The sequence below is a fragment of the Megascapheus bottae genome, chromosome 10 (assembly GCF_031878675.1).
Source record: "Megascapheus bottae isolate mThoBot1 chromosome 10, mThoBot2.hap1, whole genome shotgun sequence".
Lineage (NCBI taxonomy): Eukaryota > Metazoa > Chordata > Mammalia > Rodentia > Geomyidae > Megascapheus > Megascapheus bottae.
Window position 1 is genome coordinate 34,810,364 of NC_143518.1, and position 22,932 is coordinate 34,833,295.

General features: G+C 42.4%; 1 protein-coding gene across 1 annotated transcript; it reads left to right on the forward strand.

Annotated features, from left to right (window-relative positions):
* The first annotated feature begins 209 nt into the window (after positions 1 to 209).
* On the forward strand, positions 210 to 7,451 carry LOC150058009 (intelectin-1a-like). Its single transcript, XM_090341609.1, has 7 exons — positions 210 to 267; positions 1,259 to 1,357; positions 2,402 to 2,649; positions 2,995 to 3,153; positions 4,148 to 4,268; positions 5,218 to 5,321; positions 7,058 to 7,451. The coding sequence occupies exons 1-7, from the start codon at positions 210 to 212 to the stop codon at positions 7,208 to 7,210; spliced, it is 942 nt and encodes a 313-aa protein (XP_090197735.1). The 3' UTR covers positions 7,211 to 7,451.
* The last annotated feature ends 15,481 nt before the right edge of the window (positions 7,452 to 22,932 follow it).

Sequence of the window (22,932 nt, forward strand, 5' to 3'; positions counted from 1 at the left end):
GGAGATTCATTGGAGTCTCACAGACTTCTGTGCCCTGCCTGGCTTTAAAGGATGGTCCTCAGAGCTCAGCCTCCTGAGTAGTTAGGATAACAGGTGTGAGCCACTGGCACGAAGCGAGTTAGATGAGTCTTTGTAGGAATAGATGAGAGTGGGACAGAGAACAAGATTATGAGGATAGTGACTTTCAGTTTGCTTTTCTTTAGACTATCATGACCCACCATGGTTTCCTGCTGTTTCTTATTGTCGTCACCAGAGGGTGCAGTGCAGGTGAGTTTCTAGGAGCCCAGGTTATGTTCAAGGAAAATGGACATAGACGACATTGATCTTAATTCCTGTTCGCTCCTGGACCAAAGAGCATAACCCTGAGATGCACAGAGGCTTCCTTGGAAGTAGACCAAATGCTGATCAGTGGTCTCTTGAAAGATCTGTCCTGTAGCAGTGAGAGTTGCTTAAGGCATACCTGGCTTCAGGATCTGTGCTTCTGCATAAAATTGTGCCGGTTCATTCTCTGCTTCCAAGGTCTTGACCTTTGGACTTCCCTGGAAATTTCAGGGCCTCCTTTTTGTACAGAGAATGTTTTTTCCACAGTCTTTCTCTCTACAGTGGTATTTGGCAATCTGTATTTCTCTTCATTGTTATATAATTTATTATCTCTGAAGATATCTCCGAGCTGTCTCAGCACTGTCTACCTCCTGTTCTCTAGCCACATCAAGCTATTACATATATTTCTACTATGTATAATGTTGGGCTTATTTTTTTCTTCAGGCTTTTGGACTCATGTCTCTCTGACTTAAATTCTTTTCTGTTTCTTCCTGCTGATAAATCTCTAAGAATAATCTAACATATCACTCTGGGCTGAAAGGCCTATGATTGAGACACTATCCCAGACAAACCAGGAATATCCAACCTCCATTATCATCTCGAAGTCCTTTTGTATTCTTGAGATTTTTCTTGGTTCCTCATATTATAATTTCCTGTTGACTTGTGAGCAACTCCTCTAGAGGTAAGATCTTAGGGCTGAGGTTCGATTTGATTGAATGCCCAGTGGCCAGCACAGGGCCAAACAGCACTAGGAATTGTAGAGGAAGGTATGTACGAAGCTTTGCGAGGTCAGATGGATTGAATGAAGGTGTCACTGGATTCTCAGAGCCTTCAACTTAGCAGTAAGGCTCTGCCACAGCTGAGAAGTGAGTTTAGGATTAGTGGCCAGGGAGGTTGAATATCCTTTAATGGCAATAAAATGCTGTCTATTCTCTAGCTAAGAGCAATATTGATCGGGAGAGCTGGATTGGTTCTTTTTTATCTTCATTGCCCAGAAGCTGCAAGGAAATCAAACAGAAGCAGCAGAATGCCCATGGTGAGTGATGAAGCATTTACAATTCCCATTATTTAATTTACATAGAAGTGTGTGTGTGTGTGTGTGTGTGTGTGTGTGTGTGTAAGTGTACATGTTAGTACTAGGTCTTGAACTCAGGGCCTTGTGCTAATACTTGGCTTTTTCACTCAAGTGCTCTGCCACTTGAGCCACATCTCCACTTCTGGCTTTTTGGTGATTAATTGGAGCTGAATCTCATGGACTTTGTGGACTGGCTTCCTATCCTGAGCCTCAGACATCAGCCTCTTAATTAGCTGGGATAAGTCACCAGAACCTGGCTTTTTCAGACTATTTTAAGTGCATGAATTGTTACATGAATTACTTTTCCAATGTGTGATCAAATATCATCACCATCTTCAGGATTTTTTTTTTACTCCAAATGAAAATTCCATAGCCAGTAAGCAATGAATTCATGTTTTCCCTTCCCCTTGTCCCTGATAGCTGTCATTCAATTTATGGTCTTTATTAATTTATCTCTTTTAGTTACCTCAGATAAATAGAATCAAAGATATTTGGACTTTTGAGTCTATCTTATTTCACTTAGAGTAATTCTTTTTAGTTTCCACATCTGGTAGCATGGACAATTCATTCTCTTTTATTCATTGCTTGTATATGAAAATCTTTTATGCATGTATGTGCAACCCATTTATATATTCTATATATACACATATGCATGAGACTTTGTTTCTCCATTTATCTGTTGAGGAATACTTTTTTCTGTCTTTTGGTCTGCTGACTAGAAGTGAATCTGAACCTCTGTTTTCAATTCAGATGTGCAGGAGTGGAGTAGAATTGTTGGGACACCTGAGGACTGGGTTTAACTTGATGGAAATTACTGCTGTGAATTTGGGCAATTCTATGTCCTATCTCAGTCATAGGGCCATTCTAGTACTTTAGGCACAAAGTTATAGGATTAAAGAGAGGAGATATTAGGCCATAGTCCTAGTTTCTAGATGTGTTCTGGTTTGGGAATGAGGTAGAGCAGGATCCCACACACAGGGAGACTCTGGGCTGTTGTCTCTGCAGATGGCCTGTACTTTCTCCGCACCAACAATCACGTCATCTACCAGACCTTCTGTGACATGACCACTGCGGGTGGTGGCTGGACCCTGGTGGCCAGTATACATGAAAACTTCATGGCTGGGAAGTGCACGACAGGTGATCGCTGGTCCAGTCAGCAGGGCAACAGAGCAGACTACCCAGAGGGAGATGGCAACTGGGCCAACTACAACACCTTTGGGTCTGCAGAGGGAGCCACAACCGATGACTACAAGGTTGGTGCCAGTCTCCACCCAGCTGGAGAAGTGTGAGTACTTGAGGGTGGCTGGGCCACCAGCATACAGAAGGGAGGCCTGGGAAGAGGGTTGTGGAAGGTGGGGTTGTAGCAGAAGAGAGACATGCATACCTTGGATCTCAGCCTCTTTAAACAAGATCACAATGTCATTAGAAATCTAGTATTGCCAGAGTACTATTGTCTACAGGAAATAGAGATGATGAGCATAGCTGGCCTTTGCCTACCTGGAACCGGAGAGGTCAGCTCAGCTGAGAGCTGCACATGTGGGTCTTTAGCCTTGTGGGACTGTGTGGCTGGACCGGGATAACTGTTAGTTTCTTTCCAGAATCCTGGCTACTTTGACATCCAGGCCCAGGACCTAGGCATCTGGCATGTGCCCAACAAGACTCCCCTACAGAACTGGAGGAACAGCTCCTTGCTGAGGTATCACACCGCCACTGGTTTCTTCCAGCATCTGGGACACAATCTATTTGGACTCTACCAGGTACGGGGAAGCTCTCTGGGGCTAGTTTTCATGGGTGCAGAGAGACGCAGGTGTTTTAGCCTGGCCAGGAGCCATGTTTCTGTGCTGTTTTTTTTTTCCTAACACTCATTTGCTTGTTGAGTTAGGGGCCAGAAAAAGGAGAGAGAATGGTTGGGAGAAAGAGAAACTATAAACATGCAAAGTGACTGTAGCGTTGGAGATGTATAGAAAAAGGAAATGATTCTTGTTTGTCTTTTTTTTTTTGCCAGTCCTGGGGCTTGAACTTAAGCCCTGAGCACTGTCCTTGGACTTTCTCAAGGCGAGAGCTCTATCACTTGAGCCATAGCACTATTTCCAGATTTTTCTATGTAGGTGGTACCAAGGAATTGAACCTGAGTCTTCATGCAGGATAGGCAAACACTCTACACTAGGCCAAACTCCTGGCCTTGGGACTTGAACTCAGGGCCTGGGTGTTTTTTCCATTCAAGGCTGGCACTCTACTACTTGAGCTGGATTCACTTCTGGCTTTTTTTTGTTAATTGGAGATAAGAGTCTTATTAACTATTCAGGCAGAGGTGGTTTTGAATTTTGATCCTTAAATCTCAGTTTCCTGAGCAGCTAGGATTATAGGCATGAGCAACTGGCTGTTTGTCAGGTTCTGAAATAATCTCAGTTGCTGATACAACAACATTGCCACTCTCTAAACAGCATGTCTGGGAGAGTGAAAGCTACTTTCTTGGCTCGGCACTGGTGTTTCAGGCCTGTAATCCTAGCTACTCAGGAGGTTGAGATCTGAGGATTGAGGTTTAAAGCCAGCCCCAGCAGGAAACGCCATGAGACTCCAATTAACTAACAAAAACCGAAAGTGGCACTGTGGCTAAAAGTTAAAAGTGGTAGAGTGCTAGCCTTGAGTTCAGAGATAGTGCCCAGGCCTTGAGTTCAAGCCCCACAACCAAAATCAAAACCAAAGCAAAAACAATTTTCCTTAGTCAATGACTTCTCCTGTTCATTGTAGAGATACCCAATAAAATATGGAGGAGGGAGGTGTTGGACTGACAATGGCCCAGCAACACCTGTGATCTACGATTTTGGTGACGCCCAGAAAACAGCATCTTATTACTCACCCCTTGGACGGAGTAAGTCCTTAAAGTACTTCTGAACTCTTCAGAAACTAACAGCAGTTATGATAGGTAGATAGTTTTCACTTCCTACAGCCTTGTTCTTTTCTATAAATGTTATTTGTATGGTCTCCATTAATTTGCATGTCTACTATGGATATCTGATGTACTATTAGCCTGAGTTTTAGAGCAGAAATTGGAAGCTCTGAAGGTTAGGAACTGGTCTGAGGGCACAAGTAGAAGAGATTAACTTTTTTTTTTTGCCAGTCCTGGGGCTTGAACTCAGGGCCTGAGCATTGTCCTTGGGCTTTCTCAAGACTAGTGCTCTGCCTCTTGAGCCACAACACCACTTCCAGATTTTTCTATGTATGTGATACTGAGGAATCGAACCTGAGTCTTCATGCATGCTAGCCAAGCGTGCTACCACTAGGCCAAACTCCCAGCCCAGGAGAGGTAGCATTTGAACTGGGGACATTCGGTCTAGACTTAATCCTAGGATTCCCATGATCAATGCCTTAGTACCTTGTTATGACCAAGCCAGAGTCATGTGCACAGGGCAGAACCACAGACAAAAAGACAGGACAGTTTTATGTCCATTGTGAGGGCTAATTAGTAGTTTGTTTAGTGTAACTCTAAGTTTGGTAACCAATCCTTCATCAAGGCTGAGCCTCTGACTTACCTTTCAAACCATTTATTACTTACATTTGGGATTTGAGACTTGAAAATGATGGAGAATATGAAGCTTGTGAACAGTTTGGCTAATTAGTACAGTAAGTTCCTAGAGGCATTCAGTAGTCTTAGTGTAAAAAGCCCCCCGTAGCCAACTTTTGACTGAGACACTCCAGACATTGTTTATAAAGGTGCCAGGCTCTGTTAGTGTAACTGAATGCTGAAATCTCTGAGCTGGTTTCAAGGAAGTTATTTCTAGCATCTTTGTTGACTGCTATCTTCCGTCACTTATTTTCAGATGAATTCACTGCGGGATTTATCCAGTTCAGAGTATTTAATAATGAGGGAGCAGCCAATGCCTTGTGTGCTGGAATGAGAGTCACCGGATGTAACTGTGAACATGTGAGCCTGAGGGATGGTAGGGACATGTGAGTAAAGGTGTGTGTATGTGTGTGTGTGTGTGTGTGTGTGTGTGTGTGTGTGTACATGTGTGTATGTGTAGATGTGTGGGAGTGTAAACCTATTCTTTTGTCAGGTCTCCGGGACCAGAGCTATGGGTCTGTACTATTGGGGCCCAAACTCTAGAGTTGAGGCTTCAAATGCTGTCTGTTAGCCTTTGGGATAAGCACTCAGGCCCTTGTAGTTAAGGTGAGGCTTATGTTCAGTAAATGTGCCTTGAAGTTGTTTTTTAGGTGGGTCATGGAGCTTGAACTCTGGGCCTGGGCATTGTCCCTGAGCTCTTCAGCTCGACTACTGTCCTGCCTCTTGAGCCTTAGCCCCACTTCCGGATTTCTAGTGGGTAATTGGAGATAAGAGTCTCACATACTTTTTAGTGCCTGGGCTGGCTTTAAACCTTGATCCTCAGATCTCAGCCTCCTGAGTAGCTAGGATTACAGCCGTGATCCAATGTACCAGCTCCCTTGAAGTCTTTTGAGGGCTGAGAAAGCTAGAAAACAGTCATTATATCTCTTACCTGATGTTTAGCTTTTTTTCCCCCCCCAATCCTGTTGGTGCATGCATAGATGCATACTGTGTTAAAGATTTTACTAGGAGAGTCCTAGACATTTGCCTGCTCTCATTGAGGCCATTCCCTCCCCCCTCTCTCCACCCCCATCACATCTTTGTGGTTGTGGACTGCTTTGTGGCCTGATTGCCAAGGCAGGCAGATTTGGCTCTTACCTGAAGCAGTATTCATGTCTCCTTACAGGTGGGACCATTGTATCCCTCTCCTGCTATCTTCTAGTCTTTTAGGAATGAGTAATGGCCAAAGGCAGGATGAGATTGTAGCCTTCGTTCTTGCCAGAGTGAGCGCTGTCAAGAGTAAGCAAGTTCTCCCAGGAGTGAGCCCTCCCCAGAGTCACAGAGTGAAAACCGGTTCCAGGATGCCAGAAACTGACCCTGAGGATTTTGTTTTCCTTTCCTCTCTCCTCCCTCCCTCCCCCTTCCTCTCACCCCTCCCCCAGCCATCCCTGCTAGTACAAGGTGGCTTTCTGGCAAAGTCACATGAAGATGTAATTATTGCCTGCTGCATGTCATTTTTAGTAGAAGCATGAATGAGGAAGTGAGGGATAGCTTCGTGGCTGAGCACTTGCCTTGGCTGTAGAAAACCCTTCATTTGGACCTTTAGTACCACAGACAAAACAAATAAACCATGATCTGAGGATCATGGTTCAAAACCAGCCCAGGCCAGGAAGTCTGTGAGACTCCTATGTCCAGTTAACCACCAGAACTGGAAGTGGAGCTGTAGCTCAAAGTGGTTGAGCAAAAGAGCTCTAGGACAGCACCTAGACCCTGAGTTCCAACACCATGACTGACCAAGAAAATCACAGTTAAAAACAAGAATTTATGAGCGCACTTAAAATCTGCTCAAGATGTCAGGGCAGTGACTGTAGGAAAGGTACCTTTTTTTTTTTTTTAACCAGTGTTGGGGTTTGAACTCCAAGCTGGGTATTGTCCCTGAGTGTCTTTTGCTCAAGGCTAGCACTCTACCACTTGAGTCACAGTGCCACTTTTCCTGTGTATGTGGTACTAGGAGCCAAACCCAGGGCTTCACAGCTAGGCAAGCCCTCTATCACTAAGCCACACTCCAGGCCAGCACCAGAGTTGTTTTATGACCACTTTCTCTTCTTGTTTTCCAGCACTGTGTCGGTGGTGGAGTATTCTTCCCAGAGGGTAATCCTAGGCAGTGTGGAGACTTCTCTGGTTTTGATTGGGATGGATATGGAACTCATACTAGTTGGAGCAATAGCCTAGCAATAAGCGAGGCAGCAGTGTTTCTGTTCTATCGTTAAGAGCTTCATGATATGGGACCTCAGACTTCTCCCACTATGGAGGCCCAAGGATGGAGAACAACTCACTAGTAATTAGGATGTTAATGAGAAGAGGGAAGTGGAGTAAATCATATTCATTCAAGGGTGGCATTTCTATAAATTTGGTTGATTCTACTTAAATACTTATATGTTTAAAATTTAAGGGTTGGGAATTCTAACAAGGTAACACACTGATTCCCCAACTCCTTACAGTGGCCCCTGAAAATACCCGAGAAATATATGGAATCAATTCGTGGCCTGTGTTTGAATTATTTTTTTGGAGCATACCAAACAAAAGTTGTGAATATATCTGCTACAATGCAGCCTTGCTGGTCAGGTCAATCTCCAATGAGGACAGATCCAGACTGTTTAGGTTTATAGTTAGGGTGACTCTTAAGCCCACCGTCTTTGGGCTTTCTCAAGGCTAGCACTCTACCACTCCAGCACCAATTCCAGTTTTTTTTTCTCTGTATGTGGTGCTGAGGATTCAAATCCAGGGCTTCATGCATGTTAGGCAAGCACTGTACCACTAGCTCATGCCCCCGGTCCATGGTGGCTGTTATTGTATAATGGCTTCTGGGCTCTTCTCTTCAGTAGTAATAATGATAAAGATCCATTGTGCTCACACTCTTGGCATGTTGAATCGAAACCCCTTTGTGTAACTTTGTTGGGATAATGTATAGAAGGATTACAGTTACATTTGTCAGGCAGTAGGTACATTACTTCTCACACATTGATATCCCTTCTCATGTTTTTATCCCTGTTCCCCTCTCCCCACCCCTCCCTATCATCTTGTTTTCCCTCCTCCCTTTCCTATTTCAAATAAACACACATACAATATAGCAGGTAACAAAGTCAGATACAGTAAGCACATGAGATTAACAATAAGGGCAAAAAAAGAGAATAGAAATAATATAGTACATTAAGAACAACAATTATACAAGAGAAAACTCTTGTTTTCATATCCTAGAGTTTCTTTCATTTAGTCTCATCATATATGACCTTAAGTACCTATTGTAATCCTCTGCTAGGAGAGTCCTAGATGTGTACTAATTATTACAAACGAGGGAAACTATTGAGTCTGTATTCTTTGGGTCTGGCTTACTTCACTTAATATGATTTTTTCCTAAGTCTTTCCATTTCCTTATGAATGGGGCGATGTCATTCTGATGACAGCATAGAATTCGATTGCGTATAAGTACCACATCTTCTTGTTCCAGTCATCTTCTGAGGGGCATCTGGGTTGATTCCATATCTTAGCTATGGTAAATAGTGCTGCAATGAACATCATTGCTAGTGGCAATGGTGGAGTGGGATTGCTGGGTCATAGGGGAGCTCTATGTTTAGTCTTTTGAGGAATCGCCATACTGATTTCTATAGTGGTTGAATGAGTTTACACTCCCACCAACAGTGTGGGATCCATTCATCTACTGAAGTAGCCCACCTTTTAATGGGATAATTGTTTCTCTGAGGATTTGTTTTTGAGACATTTGATCTTTTTTTAGTTGTAGGTATATTTTAGATATGAGGCCCTTGTCTGTTGTATGGCTGGTAAAGAGCTTCTCCTACTCTGTGGGCTTTCTATTTAACTTGCCAGCTCTGTCCTTTGCCATATAGAAGCTCCACAGTTTTATCCAGTCCCATTTGTTCAAACTTTCTTTAATTTTTTTTTGCCAGTCCTGGGGCTTGAACTCAGGGCTTGGATACTGTCATTAGACACGTTTTGCTCAAGGCTAGTGCTCTGCCACTTGAGCCACAGCACTACTTCTGGCTTTTTCTGATTATGTGGTATCGAGGAATCGTATCCAGGGCGTCGTGCATGCTAGTGAAGCACTCTACCACTAGGTTACACTCCTGGCCATACATAAAAATTTAAAAGGCACTCAATGCCAGATCATCTCCATTGTGTTATTGGTGCAGTCAGGATGGGGACACCATTAGCTCTGTCCCATACCTGGTTTTGTTTAGAATTCAAATAGGATCATATTAAATCCTTCAATTTCTCCTTTATCCTGAATCAGTTACTTCTCATTGGCTAGAAGTTCTTAGGACTTAAAATGAGAAGAGGAGCAGAAATAGGAAACAGAAGATGTACAGTAAGGGGGAAGAAAGTGATATATAAACAATACATAGCCTTGTCTGGCCTCATGGTTCTCCTAACTCGCTTTTGAGAGTTGGGATTATTAGCAGGTGCTACCATACCCCACTGAAAGATTACTATATTTATATTAGATTTGTATGTTCCTTGGCCAGAAAAGTATTAAGTTCTTTTTCTTACAAGTTTCCTTTCACTATTCCTTTCTCCCTCTTGAATAACCTTTTCTTTCTTTCTATCTATCTATCTATCTATCTATCTATCTATCTATCTATCTATCTATCTATCTGCCAGTCCTGAGGCTTGAACTCAAGGCCTGAGCACTGTCCTTGGACTTTTTCCTCAAGGGTAGCGCTCTGCCACTTGAGCCACAGCACCAGTCCTAGCTTTTTTTTGCATATGTGGTACTGAGGAATCAAACCCAGGTCTTCATGCATTCTAGGCAAGTTTACCACTAGGCCAAACTCCCAGCCCTGTTTATTTTTATTTATTATTTATTTGTTTTTGTCAGTCTTGGGGCTTGAACTCTGGAACTGGGCACTATCCCCAAAGTTCCTTTTTTGTTCTAGGCCAGTGCTCTGCCATGTGAGCCACAGACCCACTTCCAGCTTTTTCTGTGACTAATTGGAGATAAAGAGTTTCACAGACTTTCTTGCCCAGGCTGGCTCCAAACCACAGTTCTCAGATCTCAGCCTCAGCTCAGACCTCAGCTAGGATTACAGACATGAACGACTGGTGCCTAGCTACCTGTTCACTTTTTTCTTTCTTTTCTTTAATTTCTTTTCCCTATCTGATACCCTAAAACACAGATACCTTTGCTATTTCTATTTCTCAGCCATCTTTCTTACTAGAGAATAAGAAATTTGATGAAGTTTTAACTTCTGGTTGTTGATATGTCTGTCCCGTGTATAACTCACTTCTCATGTGCCAGGCAGAACTAGCCCAGAGTGCACAGAGAAGGAGTACAACAGACACTTTGCTCTTCTCCCCACAATAAGTTGTCAGAGGAGTTAATTGCATGGTGAATGTCTTTTGCCTGTGCATTCTAGCATTTTAATTTCAGAAGCACAGATTCCTCACCATCATTGCACATCTTACTGGCTGGATTTCAAAACACTAAGTACTTGCCTTCACTAAAAGCAAGCAAGGAGCAAAGATGAGTCTATGTTATGGGCTTCCCTTCCTTGAGTTCAGTGTGTGTCATTCCCAGGCTAAGGGATTAAAAAAAAAAGACACATGAAGCCAGTCAGTCCTAAAGTTGCAGGTGGAGCCTCCTACCCCATTCTGGAGCAAGGTGTCAAGTTCTCAGTTGAAGAGGGACCCATGAAAGCAAAGGAGCAACTTCCATTTCAAAGGAGAATGCTAGGCCCTTTCTGAGAAGGAAGTTTGGCCTTATCGCTTTTCCCTTCTATGCTGGAGTGACCACAGGGATCTCTGAGAGGATAAATTCTCACCTGTAATTGTTTCTATTGTGCCACAACCTGTAGAGTCGATGTGAAATGCCCAAGCTCTGTCATGAGAAGGAATTCATCCAAATCCTGGTCCTTAAGGTTCTGACTCTTGAAAGGGTCCTCTCAGCGTCCTTATCTATAAAATAAGGTAATAAAGTGGTATTCTCCTATGTGTTCTTCATAAAAATCAGGTGAAATAACATGTGCAGACTTACCTTGTAGTATCTATTTGATCTATGTTATTTAGTATTATGTTGTATTCTTTTTTTTTTTTTTTTTTTTTTTTTGGCCCCTTTCTCTTTCTGGCCCCGCTCGCTCCGGCCCTGCTCGCTCCGGCCCCCTTTCTAGCTCAGGCCCAGCTCGCTCCGGCCCCTTCTCGCTCCGGTCCTGCTCGCTCCGGCCCCGCTCGCTCCGGCCACCACTCGGTTGGGCTCTGTTCACTTCAGCTCAGCTCGCTTCTTTCGCTCTCTGTCGTCTCTGCCACTTCCGGCTTGGTTGTGTATGTGGGATACCGAGGAATCGAACCCGGGTCTTTGTGCATGCTAGTCAAGCACTTTAACCGCTAGGCCAAACTCCCGGGCCCTATGTTGTATTCTTGATGATGGAAGCATTGATTTCAATTCAATTTTTATCACTGGCCCAAAGTAAATCAGTGGCATTTTTTGCCAGTCCTGGGGCTTGAACTCAGAGCCTGAGGACTGTCCTTAGGCTTTCTCAAGGCTGGCCCTATACCTCTTGAGCCATAGCACCACTTCTGGCTTTTTCTGTGTATGTGGTACTGAGGAATCAAACCTGGATCTTCATGCATGCTAGGTAAGCACTCCACCTCTAGGCCAAACTCCTGGCTCCCATCGGTGCTATTCTTTGCTAAAGCAACAACAACAAACAACAACACATTATATCATTGTTTGAATGCTCTGAACAGGCACAAAGAATAAGACGTGCTTCCTAACTCATACAGCACAGTGGGTGAGAAGAAAATTGGGGTATGGTAGGGGCAGATAATATTTAAGTAAGCTTTTAAAACAGTGTGACTATGTTTTGTTTGGCTCATAAGGAAAACCTCTTTTCCATCTTTACTACTACTCTCAATGCTTTGTGAATGCTGACACTGGGGCTTGAATTCAGGATTGGGGTGCTATCTCTTAGCTTTTTTGCTCAAGGCTGACACTCTGCCACTTGAGCTGTAGCTCCACTTCTGAAACGACAAATATGCACTTACCTGAAATACTTCTCGGGGCAGATCATATATGATGCCACAAATTGTCATATGTAATGAAAAGCATCTGACTGCAATAGGATGACATTAGAAACTAATTAACGTAAGTAAAACTGGAATATTTTCAAGTTTTTGGAAATAATACAACATACTCTTAACCAATAATCAAAGAAGAACTCCAAAGGGAAATTGTAAAACAAAAACAAATAAAAGAGAAAATATGACATACCAATATTAAGAAGCAGTGCTAAGGAAGAAAATATAGAACTACAAATGTCTGCATTAAATAGGAAGAAATATCTCAAATCATGACTATGGTTTATCATTTGAGGAAATGGAAGAAAGAGCAAATGAAACCTAAATATCAGAAAGAAGAAAACAATGGACCAGAGGTCAATAAAATAGAAAATTCAGAGAGACATCCATGAAACTAAAAGCTGATTCTTCAAAAACACATGAATGAACCAGGAGCAGTGGCTCATGCCTGTAATCCTAGCTACTCAGGAGGCTGAGATCTGAGGATCACAGTTCAAAGCCAGCCTGGGCACTAAAGTCTGTGAGACTCTTATCTCCAATTAACCACTAGAAAATGGGAAGTGGGGCTGTGGCTCAAGGGGTAGGATGGTAGTCTTGAGCTAAAGAGCTCAGGGACAGTGCCCAGACCCAGAGTTCAAAGCCCCATGACACACGCACACACACACACACACACTCTTAATAAATTGTCTGGAATGTAGCTAGATAAAGGAAATAAGGGAGGTGACTATGAATTGTGAACCTAATTGGCCTAAGAAACATCTAGAGATGTAACAAAGCCTATTTTGGGGGAGCATGTGGTGGATTCTAGAGTGAATTAGTCCTGGGGACACGGATGAAGGGTGATAGCCTGTGGTGGATTCACTGAACGATGGCACTGTTAGGAGGTCGTGCGGGGACGTAGGTGTGGTCTAGTGGGAGGAAGTCTGTCACTGGGGATGTATGGCTGGGGGCTGTCACTTGCCTTGGTCCACTTCCCTTTCTGCATTCCCTTTTCTTTGCTTTCAGGCCACATGTGAATTGCTCTGCTCTACCAGTGTCTTTCCTGCAGCCATAGCCTGAGAACTCAGAAACCATGAGCCTAAGTTGCTTAAGTCAGATCTGTCTTAGCTACACAGAGTCATTCATATGAAAACACTGAAGTGACTACAATGAGGACTAAAAGTGATGACATTACTACTGATTCTACTGAAATAAATACAGCTAGAAGTTCTGCAAGTGTACAATGAACACCACCAAATTGGATAACCTCGATGAAAATGACAAAGTCCTTGAAACACAACACCTACTGTAGTTACCAGCATTTCATCACTATAATAAAAGGCCTGACAAAGGCTATTAACAAAAAGAAAAGTTATTAAAGTACAGTTTGGGGGTTTCCTCTATCTGGCAGCCTTGTTGGTTTTGTACTTGTAGCACAGCGGAGCATGAGTGGTGTTGGAATAAACAATCATACCTTTAAATGGAAGGGGAATGAGGTGGAGGAGGAGGAGGAGGGGGAAAAGAAGAGGAGGAGGGGGAAGAGGAAGAGAAGAATGAAGAAGAGAAGGAGGCAGAGGAAATTAAGAGTCCACATTCCCTTTCTTTTGAAGGTATGCTCCTCTGTGACCTAAGACCTCCATCCAGTGTCCACTTCTAAAAGTTCCACAGTGTGTCTTAAATTATTTCCACCTTGGGGACCAGAGCTTTAACAGAAAACACAGAATTAAATAATATCCAGGACTGGAGCATGACTCAAGTGGTAGAATGCTTGCTTAAATAGGATGCGACCTTGAGTTCTATCTTCAGTACTGCCTCAGTACTACTGTCCCCATAGCCAAGATATAGTACTTAGACTAAATTCATGAAGAAATAGAAAAATCTAAGCTGAGCTTGGTGGTATATGCCTGTAATCAAAATACTCAGGAGGCTGAGGCTGAAAGATCATGAATTTAAGTCCAGTCTGGGATACATAGTGAGCTTTATAAGAACCTGGGTTACACAGTAAGACCTTCTGTCAAAAAATAAATAATAAAACCGTAGTCAGGCACTGGTGGCTCATGCCTATAATCCTAGCTACTCAGAAGGCTGAGATCTGAGAATCAAGGTTCAAAGCGAGCACTTCTGGGCACATAAATCCATGAGACTTTTATCTCCAATTAACCACCAGAAAACCAGAAATAGAACTATGTCTCAAGGTGATAGAGTGCTAGCTCTGAGCTGAAGAGCTTAGGGACAGAGCCCAGGCCCAGAATTCAAGCCCCATGACTGAAAAAAAAAAAAAGTAAAGGGTGATACTGATTAAGATGCATTGTATTTGTAACACTAGCATGCTGAATTGAAATGACTGTACAAGTACTAAAAGATTAAAAAGAGCAAAAGCAGGGGCCAGGAGTTTGGCCTAGTGGTAGAGTGCTTGTCTAGCATGCATGAAGACCTGGGTTCGATTCCTCGTTACCGCATACATAGAAAAAGGCCAGAAGTGGTGCTGAGGCTCAAGTGGTAGAGCTCTAGCCTTGAGAAAGTCCAAAGACAGTGCTCAGGCCCTGAGCTCAAGCCCAGGACTGGCAAAAAAAAAAAAAGAACAAAAGCAAAACTAAAACCATGTACATATCTGAGTGGACCTATAATTAATAATAGGATTGAATCAAAATTCAAGTTTCTGAACAAACAAAATTCCTGGACATGATGATATCAGAAATTAATTTCCCCAAGTATTTAGTTATCTGTTTATATTTTTGATTTTTGTTGGTTTCAGGGCTTGAACTCAGGACCTAGGCACTATCTCTGAGCTTTTTTACTATAGGCTAATGTTCTATCACCTTGAGCCACAGCACCACATCTGATTTTCTGGTGGTTAATTGGAGATAAGAATGTCACAGGGACTTTTTCTGCTCAGGATGGCTTTGAACTATGATCCTTGGAGCTGAGCTTCCTGAGTAGCTAGGATTACAGACATGAGCCACCAGTGTCTAACCTGACATTCATTTTTATTGGTTTATTAGCATCAGCATCAAAATAAAACTTGTTTGAATTTTCATATGGCAGCAGTGGGCTTTGAGGTAAGTGTTGTGCCTTTCCTTTCCTTAGGCTGAAAGGTACAATTGTGTGTGGGGGGGACTGGAAGATGCTTTCCTTTTGCCTCTGTGACTCTGTTTAGGCTTTATTGAACAAGACTTCTTGTGAGTTAACTTCTGGGAAGGAGCTTCAAAGTCTCACAAAGATTTACAATCCTTTATTTATTTTGATTTTTTAAAAATAATTTTCCTTCCTTTTCAAATTAAAAAGAATTCAAATAGAAAAGGGGCACAGAGGCAGAATAATGGCCTTTAAAGATGTCTAGCTTCTTATTCTTGGCACTTGTGGATATGGTATCTTAGATGACAGAAATGACTTGCAGATGTAATTAGACAGTTTTGAGTTAGTGAACCTGATATATGAGGTAGGTAGGGAGTCAGGAACAACGGCTTAGTAGGTGATAAGGAGTCAGATCCTGGACTGCTGATATTAATGGACTAGCTTGTGACATAGCAGGGTCTTGCTGATTCACGGTCCCCCTTCATCTTCAACCTATGAACAATGCAAACCTTTGTCTAAGCATTCAAGGTCAAGAATGCCTCTGCCTGACATACCAGAGGAGTTAGGTATGCATAAAGTTATATATCATTGACAGAGTTATTAAAGAATTTGGGCCCCACATGTATTTTCCTTATCTTCTGCCCTTTCTGGCTTATACTAAGATGGTTTTGCTGCTCGAGATCCTTTGAGAGTTTTGTTATCTTAGTCTGACTCAGCTAGAATGTAATATTCTATAGTTCCTAGACTCATGTAAGAGCAAATGGGGGAAGCATTTGCAAAGGCTCTCCTCTGAAAATCCATGCAGTGTCAGGCAGCAGTGGTTCATGCCTATGATCCTAGCTATTCCGGAGGCTGAGATCTGAGAACTTAGTTTGAAGCTAGCCTGGGCAGAAAAGTTCCCGTGAGACTCTTATCTCCAATTAATCGCTCAAAAATCAGATGTGGAGGTGTAACTCAAAGTGGTAGAGTGCTAGCCTTGAGCAAAAGAGCTCAGGCACAGCACCCAAGCCCTTAATTCAACCCACACAACTGAAAAAAAAATCCAAGCAGCAAGCCCAGATTTGGTAGCTCAAGTCTATAATCTTAGCTACTTGAGAGGTAGAGCTATTAGGGACAATGGTTTTTGATCAGCCCGAGGAAGTGGGGCAAGTTCTTGAGACTATCTCAACCAGTAGCTGGGCTCAGTACTGAAGGTGCTATCATCCCAAATGATGCAGGGAAGGACAAATAGTCCCAGCTGGCCCGGCATAAGGTGAAACTTTTTGTTAAAAAATAACCAACACAAAAATGGTTGACAGATAGATCAAGTGGTAGAGTACCTGCTGGCAAGTGCCCAACTCTGCATCAAACTCCAGTAACACACACACACAAATCCAAGTAGCACTAATATCATGAAACCTGCATCTGTGTGAACGGGCAGTCATCATTTGTCTCATTCTGCTCTAAATATACTTTGAGTTAGAAAGCAAGATGAAAAAGGACCCATAAGTAGAGAATAAATAGGTAAAGAGGAAATGTAAAACATAAAATATAATTTTGCTATTTTATTTTTTAATATAATTATATTGTTATTATTAAGGTGTTGTAGAGAGTGGTTACCATTTCATAAGTCAGGTGATTAGGACATTTCTTTTATGACCGATGTCACACCTTCCTTCACCGTCTTCTAGTTTCCTCCTCCTGTCTCTGCCCACAAGTTACATAGTTCATCATCCACATAATATACGCTGGATAGTACAATTGCACCTGTTCATCCTTTCCCTTTCCCCATCTGCACCTCATCTTGCCCCTCCTAGAAAAAAAACCCAAAGCAAAACCAAGCAGCACCACGACTGCTACCACCACTTACAATAAATTCCATGGAGAACGTCTTTTGCTCAAGTGCTCAAAGCACTCTACTACTTGAGCCTTTAAGCCACTTCTGGCATTTTCTGTTTATGTGGTGCTCAGGAAAGAACCTAAGGCTTCATGCATGCTAGCCAATCACTCTAGCACTAAGCCACATTCTCAGCCTGGGAACAATTTTTGAAAAGAAAAGATTTTTTTTTCATATAAACAAGGTTTTGTGCTAAAAGAAAAAGTTTGTTCCATGGGGACCATGTCATGAGAAAGGGTATCAATGGTTGTGAAGTTATACACCTTCTATCTGGTGAATATAATGTAACACTTCTATTAATCACAAAGAAAAATATATATATAAAAGTTTGTTCCAAAATGGAAACAGGCAGATAAGGGAAAATCAGGGGCTAAAAGCATATAGCAAAGGATTGTGTTCGTTTTTTTTTTTCTTCTAGATGTAATTGGGAATATGGTAGGGAATAAGGAGGTGCAAAAAAGCTCTAAGTCAGAGGGCATTTTCTCAATAAAAATATTGTAATGCCCAAGTCGTGAGACCATCACCAAGAAGACCACTGAGAGTCAGACACTCTGAAATGCAAAAGCAAGGCTTTATTCCGGGGGGCTGCAGCTCAGACTTAGTCCTCACCCTGACATGGCCATGGGCAGAGCTTAGGAGAAAGCCCTGAGCTGAAATTTTACAGGGCTTTTAAAGGCAAAGACCACAGATTTACAGCAACACAGCAATCAGCTATTTGAGTGAGATAAGGTGGGGGTTAGGGACATTCCAGGGCGATGGGAGCTAACAGGAGGTTTTCATGCCAGTAGAGTCCTAATTAGCTGTCTGAGGGTAGTTTTATGGCTTAGAAAACAAATATCATCCCTTGAATTTACGCGAGTTCTGATTAATTTCAACACAGACAGGTCAGTTCCTGGAACTTATGGGCACCACAATCCTGTTTCTTTAATTTATGTACACTTTTGGGTCACTCACAGTTTATATAAACAACAAGATGGTTACTGCCTCAGAATGGGGGCACTTTTTAGCTCCTCAATATTTTTTCTATGTTTTATGTTTTTGTCCCCAAAGAACTGGTTGTTCAAAAATACAAATAGGTAGATGAGGACAAAACCAGAAGGTGGGGTTTGTGAGGAGTTATAACTAATGACAAACTCAAAGGTGTCTTGACAAATTTATGAGAGGCTCTAAAGCCAGAATCAGCAGTTCACCAAACCAAAGGAGGTGAGGACGCGCATGTCACTTGTGTCACATGTATAGCAGCACCCATCCCCACCAGCTCAGAACCAGAAGACCTCGGATAGAAGTCCCGCCCTGCTCTTCTTTCAATTTAGGGAGATGGGCAGGGACAACTTTTAGTGAAACAACCACTGCCAGACCTCCTATGAGCATGCTCTGCAGATGTGCCCATCGGTGCAGGAATGGCATGGCTGTCATGGATGCAACCAATCATATCCAGTGGACACGAGGCCTGCTCCACGGAGCGCACCCACACTTGGCACGTGAAGCCAGCACTGAAACCTGTGGCTGTGAGTATCTTGGTGCTAGCAGAAAATCCACTTCCATTTTGTCAAATGGGATCTTAGGATGCTGTTTTTTTTTTTTTCTTTATCTTGCGAGTACTTTCTCTGTCCTCCCTCCCTCCCTCTTTTTTTCTCTCCCTCCCTCCAGCACTCTTTCTTTCCCAGCCTACTAGGACTCGAATGCTGGGCCTTGCACTTGCTACCACTTAGGCCAGAACTCCAGCTCTTTTTTCTTTAGTTATTTGTTTCACCAGAGTTCATGCTGTTGTCCTTGCCTGTCCTTGAACTGAAATCCTTTTATTTTTATCTCCCACATCGTGGGAACTACATGTATGGCTTGTTTGGTGGGACAGGATCTCATTCACGTGTCCCCCTCCCAATTTTGAATTGTAATTCTCCTGATCATCACCTCCTGAATAGCTAGGATTACAGGTATGAGGCACTCTACCTGGTCCCACTCTCTTTGGTATTCTTTTAGCTACTGAGTCACCTGGAACAGGAATGGACAATAGTAACCTTCAGATTACCCTCCCAGGGTTACTTATCCAGTTCTGCCATTTGCCATGGAAAGATGGCTAGGCACCTTGAATAAAAAAATAACATCTGGAGGATATGCAGGAACACCTTAACAAATGGAGATGGGAGATCAATCTCCACAGAAGATTACTGCAGCTCTCAGCCACAGATGAGGGAGTCTCTTCTTGTAAAGTGCGGTGACCAAGCATCAACCTTTCAGCCAACCCAACTGTTGAGCTTCAAAATTTTTACTTACAAATGAAGTATGTGAGGGCTTCCAGCCAATACCACAAGACAAACACATCAACAGCTGGGGCCTCTAAGGCAGGTTGCCCATCCTTTTATTCTGCCGCTTTGGTCTTAGCTAACACCCCTAATAACACTAAGAAGAAAAGCTGGACTTACAAGGTAAGTAGATAATGCCCATGTTCAGCAGGAAGTAGTATTTGAAGAAAGGGATGTACAACCCTCCCCCCTTATGCAGTTATTAGGCTCCATACTTTGAGGGAGGAGTAATTGCTGACCTGGGCAGTCAGGAAACTTGATGGCTGCAAACAATGGCCTGGATATTGATAAGGAATTATATCATGGACTACTGATATTAATGGACTAATTTGTAACATGCATGAAGATTTTTCTGGCCCACAGGCCCTGTTGGCTACGGAAAATGACAACCCTAGTCTGACTATCCAAGGCCAAGAACTTCTGTTGGACATGTGAGAGTTGATGACACATAAACTCAGTGTTCCAGGACTGAATACTCCCACATCTGCAGATTTCAATAAAAGCTTGAGTTTTGGGGATGCTCAGAGAAGTACTCTTTTTGTAAATCTTTCTCATTTTCCTGTCCAGAGACTGAACTTTGGCTTCTTTTGCATTACCTGTCCCACTTGAGCCTCCTCAAATTCTTACTCCAGTGAGAAAAGAACTTTCTAGATCCTAATTCCAATAATACAAATCTAGTGATAGACTCAATATAATCACATGGGTCCTTTAAAAGGAGAAAAGGAGATATGATGATGGAAACAAAATTAAATATACATACATATAAACATATACTATATGTATGTATGTATGTATATTTGTACGTATGTATGTGTTATGATCTTGGGGTTTGAACTTAAGGCTTAGACACTATCCCTGGGATTTTTTTTTTTTTGCCAGTCCTGGGCTTGAGCTCAGGGCTTGAGAACTGTCCTTGGACTTTCTCAAGGCTAGCACTCTACCACTTGAGCCACAGCACCACTTCTGGCTTTTTTCTAAGTATGTGGTACCGAGGAATCGAACCCGGGTCTTCGTGCATGCTAGGCAAGCACTCTACCACTAGGCCAAACTCCTGGTCCCTCCCTGGGATTTTTTGTTCAAGGCTAGTCCTCTACCACTGGAGCCACAGCTCCACAGCATTTTGGTTGTTAATTGGAAATAAGAGTCTCAGGGACTTTTCTACTAAGGCTGGCTTCAAACTCTGACTCTAAGGTCCCAATCTCCTGAGTAGTTTTGGTCACTGGTGTCTGGCTGGTCATTTGTTCTGAGAATGAAGAAATGGCTATGAGCCAGGAAATAAGGGCAGCTCTTAGAAATTGTGCATGGCAAGGAAACGTTTTCCCCTAGAACTCTGAGGTTTCATTTTGTATTTTTCTTATGTTTGTTTCATTTTGAAAAAATAAGAAGCACTGTACTACTGGACATCAAAGCATTTTATACATGTATGAGTTTTTCATTGCATTTTATTGTTGGGATAATGTATAGAGGGGTTACAGTTACATCCATCAGATAATGGGTGCATTACTTTTTGAAACTTGATCCTTCTTCTCATGTTTTTGTCCCCCTTTTCCTTTCCCACCTCTCCCAATCATCTTGTTTTTTCCCCTTGCCTTTCCTATTTCAAATAAAAAAAATAAATGTGTATACAATATACCAGGTAACAAAGTCACATAGGGCTAGTCCTGGGGCTTGAACTCAGGGCCCCAGTGCTGCCCTGAACTTTTATTTTGCTCCAGGCTAGAGCTGTACTACTTAATCCACACCTCTACTTCTGGCGTTTCAGTAGTTAATTGGAGATAAGCGTCTCAGAGCCTTTTCTGCCCAGGCTGACTTGGAACTTCAATCCTCTGATCTCAGACTCCTGTAAAGCTAGAATTGCAGGCATGAACCAGTAGTACCTGGCTACATATAAGATTTTTAACAGGATGGTCATGCACAAAGATCTTACTGCCTTAGAACTTGAGTAATAGTTATTTTTACTAGACTGATGATTATATGAAAAAGGCTTGAAATTTGGAAGGAACATATGGAGAGCGCCTTGATCTTAGTTCTTGAGAAGAAGAATAATTATACAGGTATTTGCCTTTTGGTAATTCATTAAACACTATACACATGTTCCATCATTGTCCATATGTGTGTGGTTTTAAAATTACTAGTTTCTTGTGTGTGTGTGTGTGTGTGTGTGTGTTCATGTGCTCACACGCATGCATGCATGCATTGGTCTTGGGCTTGAACTCAGGGCCTGGATATTGTTCCTGAGCTTTTTTTTTTTTTTCCCCCCAAGGCTAGTACTCTTAACTTGAGCCACATCTCCACTTCTGACTTTTTTGGTGGTTATTTGATCATAAGAATCTCACCAACTTTCCTGCTGGGGCTGTCTTTGAACTGCAGTCCTCAGATCTCAGCCTCCTGGGTAGTCAGAATTACAGGCATGAACCACTCGTACTCAGCTGCGAGTTTCATTTTTGAAAGAAAGTATGTAGAAGATGGGCTGGTATGAGATATTTCAGGAGAGAGTGGCTTTCTTCCACGTGATTCTTGCAGTGCATATACATACTGTCAGGTTTCATTTTTCTTGAATTATCTCAATTATTTTGACATCATTATATTAATGATGAATCTACACAAATGTTCTGCTTCTTGAACCATGCCTCCAGCTGTTGAGATGAATTTAAATCTATCTAAAACAACATTCTAACAATTGTCTACTTCTTTTATGTATCCATGGTCTACTTCTGTCAATTGTCTTTTTAAAAAAATTTGCTAGTCCTGGGGCTTGAACTCTGGACCTTGGCACTGTCCTTGGACTTTCTCAAGGCTAGCACTCTACTACTTGAGCCATAGCACCACTCTGGCTTTTTCTGTGTGTGGTACCAAGGAATTGAACCCAGGGCTTCATGCATGCTAGCCAGATACTTTTCCACTAGGCCATGCTCCCAGCCCCTTCTTTTTTTTTTTCACTTTTTTGCATTTGTACCAGCACTTAAACTCAGGGCCTGAGAACTTTCCCTTAGGCTATCCCTCTATCACTTGAGCCATACCTCTATTTGGCTTTCTGCTGATTAGTTGGATATAAAAGTTCCAGAGACTTTTCTGCCTGGGCTAGCTCTGAACTGTGAGCCTCAGATCTCAGGCTCCTGAATAGCTAGGATTACAGTCAGCACTAAATGTAGTTTACAGCCAAGTTTTACTAGTTTGTGGCAAAATGAGAAAGTTGGGGGTATAGTAATGAAGCATTGTTTGAGGCTAAACTTATTCGAGATAAATGTTCATAATTATCCTGAAGCAGTCTCTCCTTTGTTCTTCAAGTTTTCTCTCTCTATGAAATAATGATGATAGATGTTGATGTTGGCATTAAAGAAATATTACTGGGAAGAAAAGACACCAAAATTCAAACCAGTATCAACTCTTGCTACTCTTTGCATTTATTTTTTTTTTAAAAGATCAGAGATCCATAAAATACCCAAACCTGGGAGCAATTTTAGTAGGTGAACTTTATTATTTGTCCTTTACAACCTGCTAATGTCACAAATCATCATTGTATAAAGTACTTTTCCTGTAATAACCAGCAGCCTCATCTCCATTGGGCCTGGTGCCAGGGGAGGGTGAGGCTGGAAGTCTGGTCAGTGCCCCCTGAGCTCACTCCATAAAAGGATCTGATCCTCACCCCACATCTGGAGCCTCTGCAGAG

What these genes read in the sequence shown, in the direction of transcription:
- LOC150058009 (XM_090341609.1), top strand. Translation starts at nt 210, where the DNA reads ATGACCCACCATGGTTTCCTGCTGTTTCTTATTGTCGTCACCAGAGGG. An exon ending in GAAGCAGCAGAATGCCCATG is followed by an intron (nt 1,358 to 2,401) that starts GTGAGTGATGAA and finishes TTGTCTCTGCAG; the next exon opens with ATGGCCTGTACTTTCTCCGC. An exon ending in ATCTATTTGGACTCTACCAG is followed by an intron (nt 3,154 to 4,147) that starts GTACGGGGAAGC and finishes TGTTCATTGTAG; the next exon opens with AGATACCCAATAAAATATGG.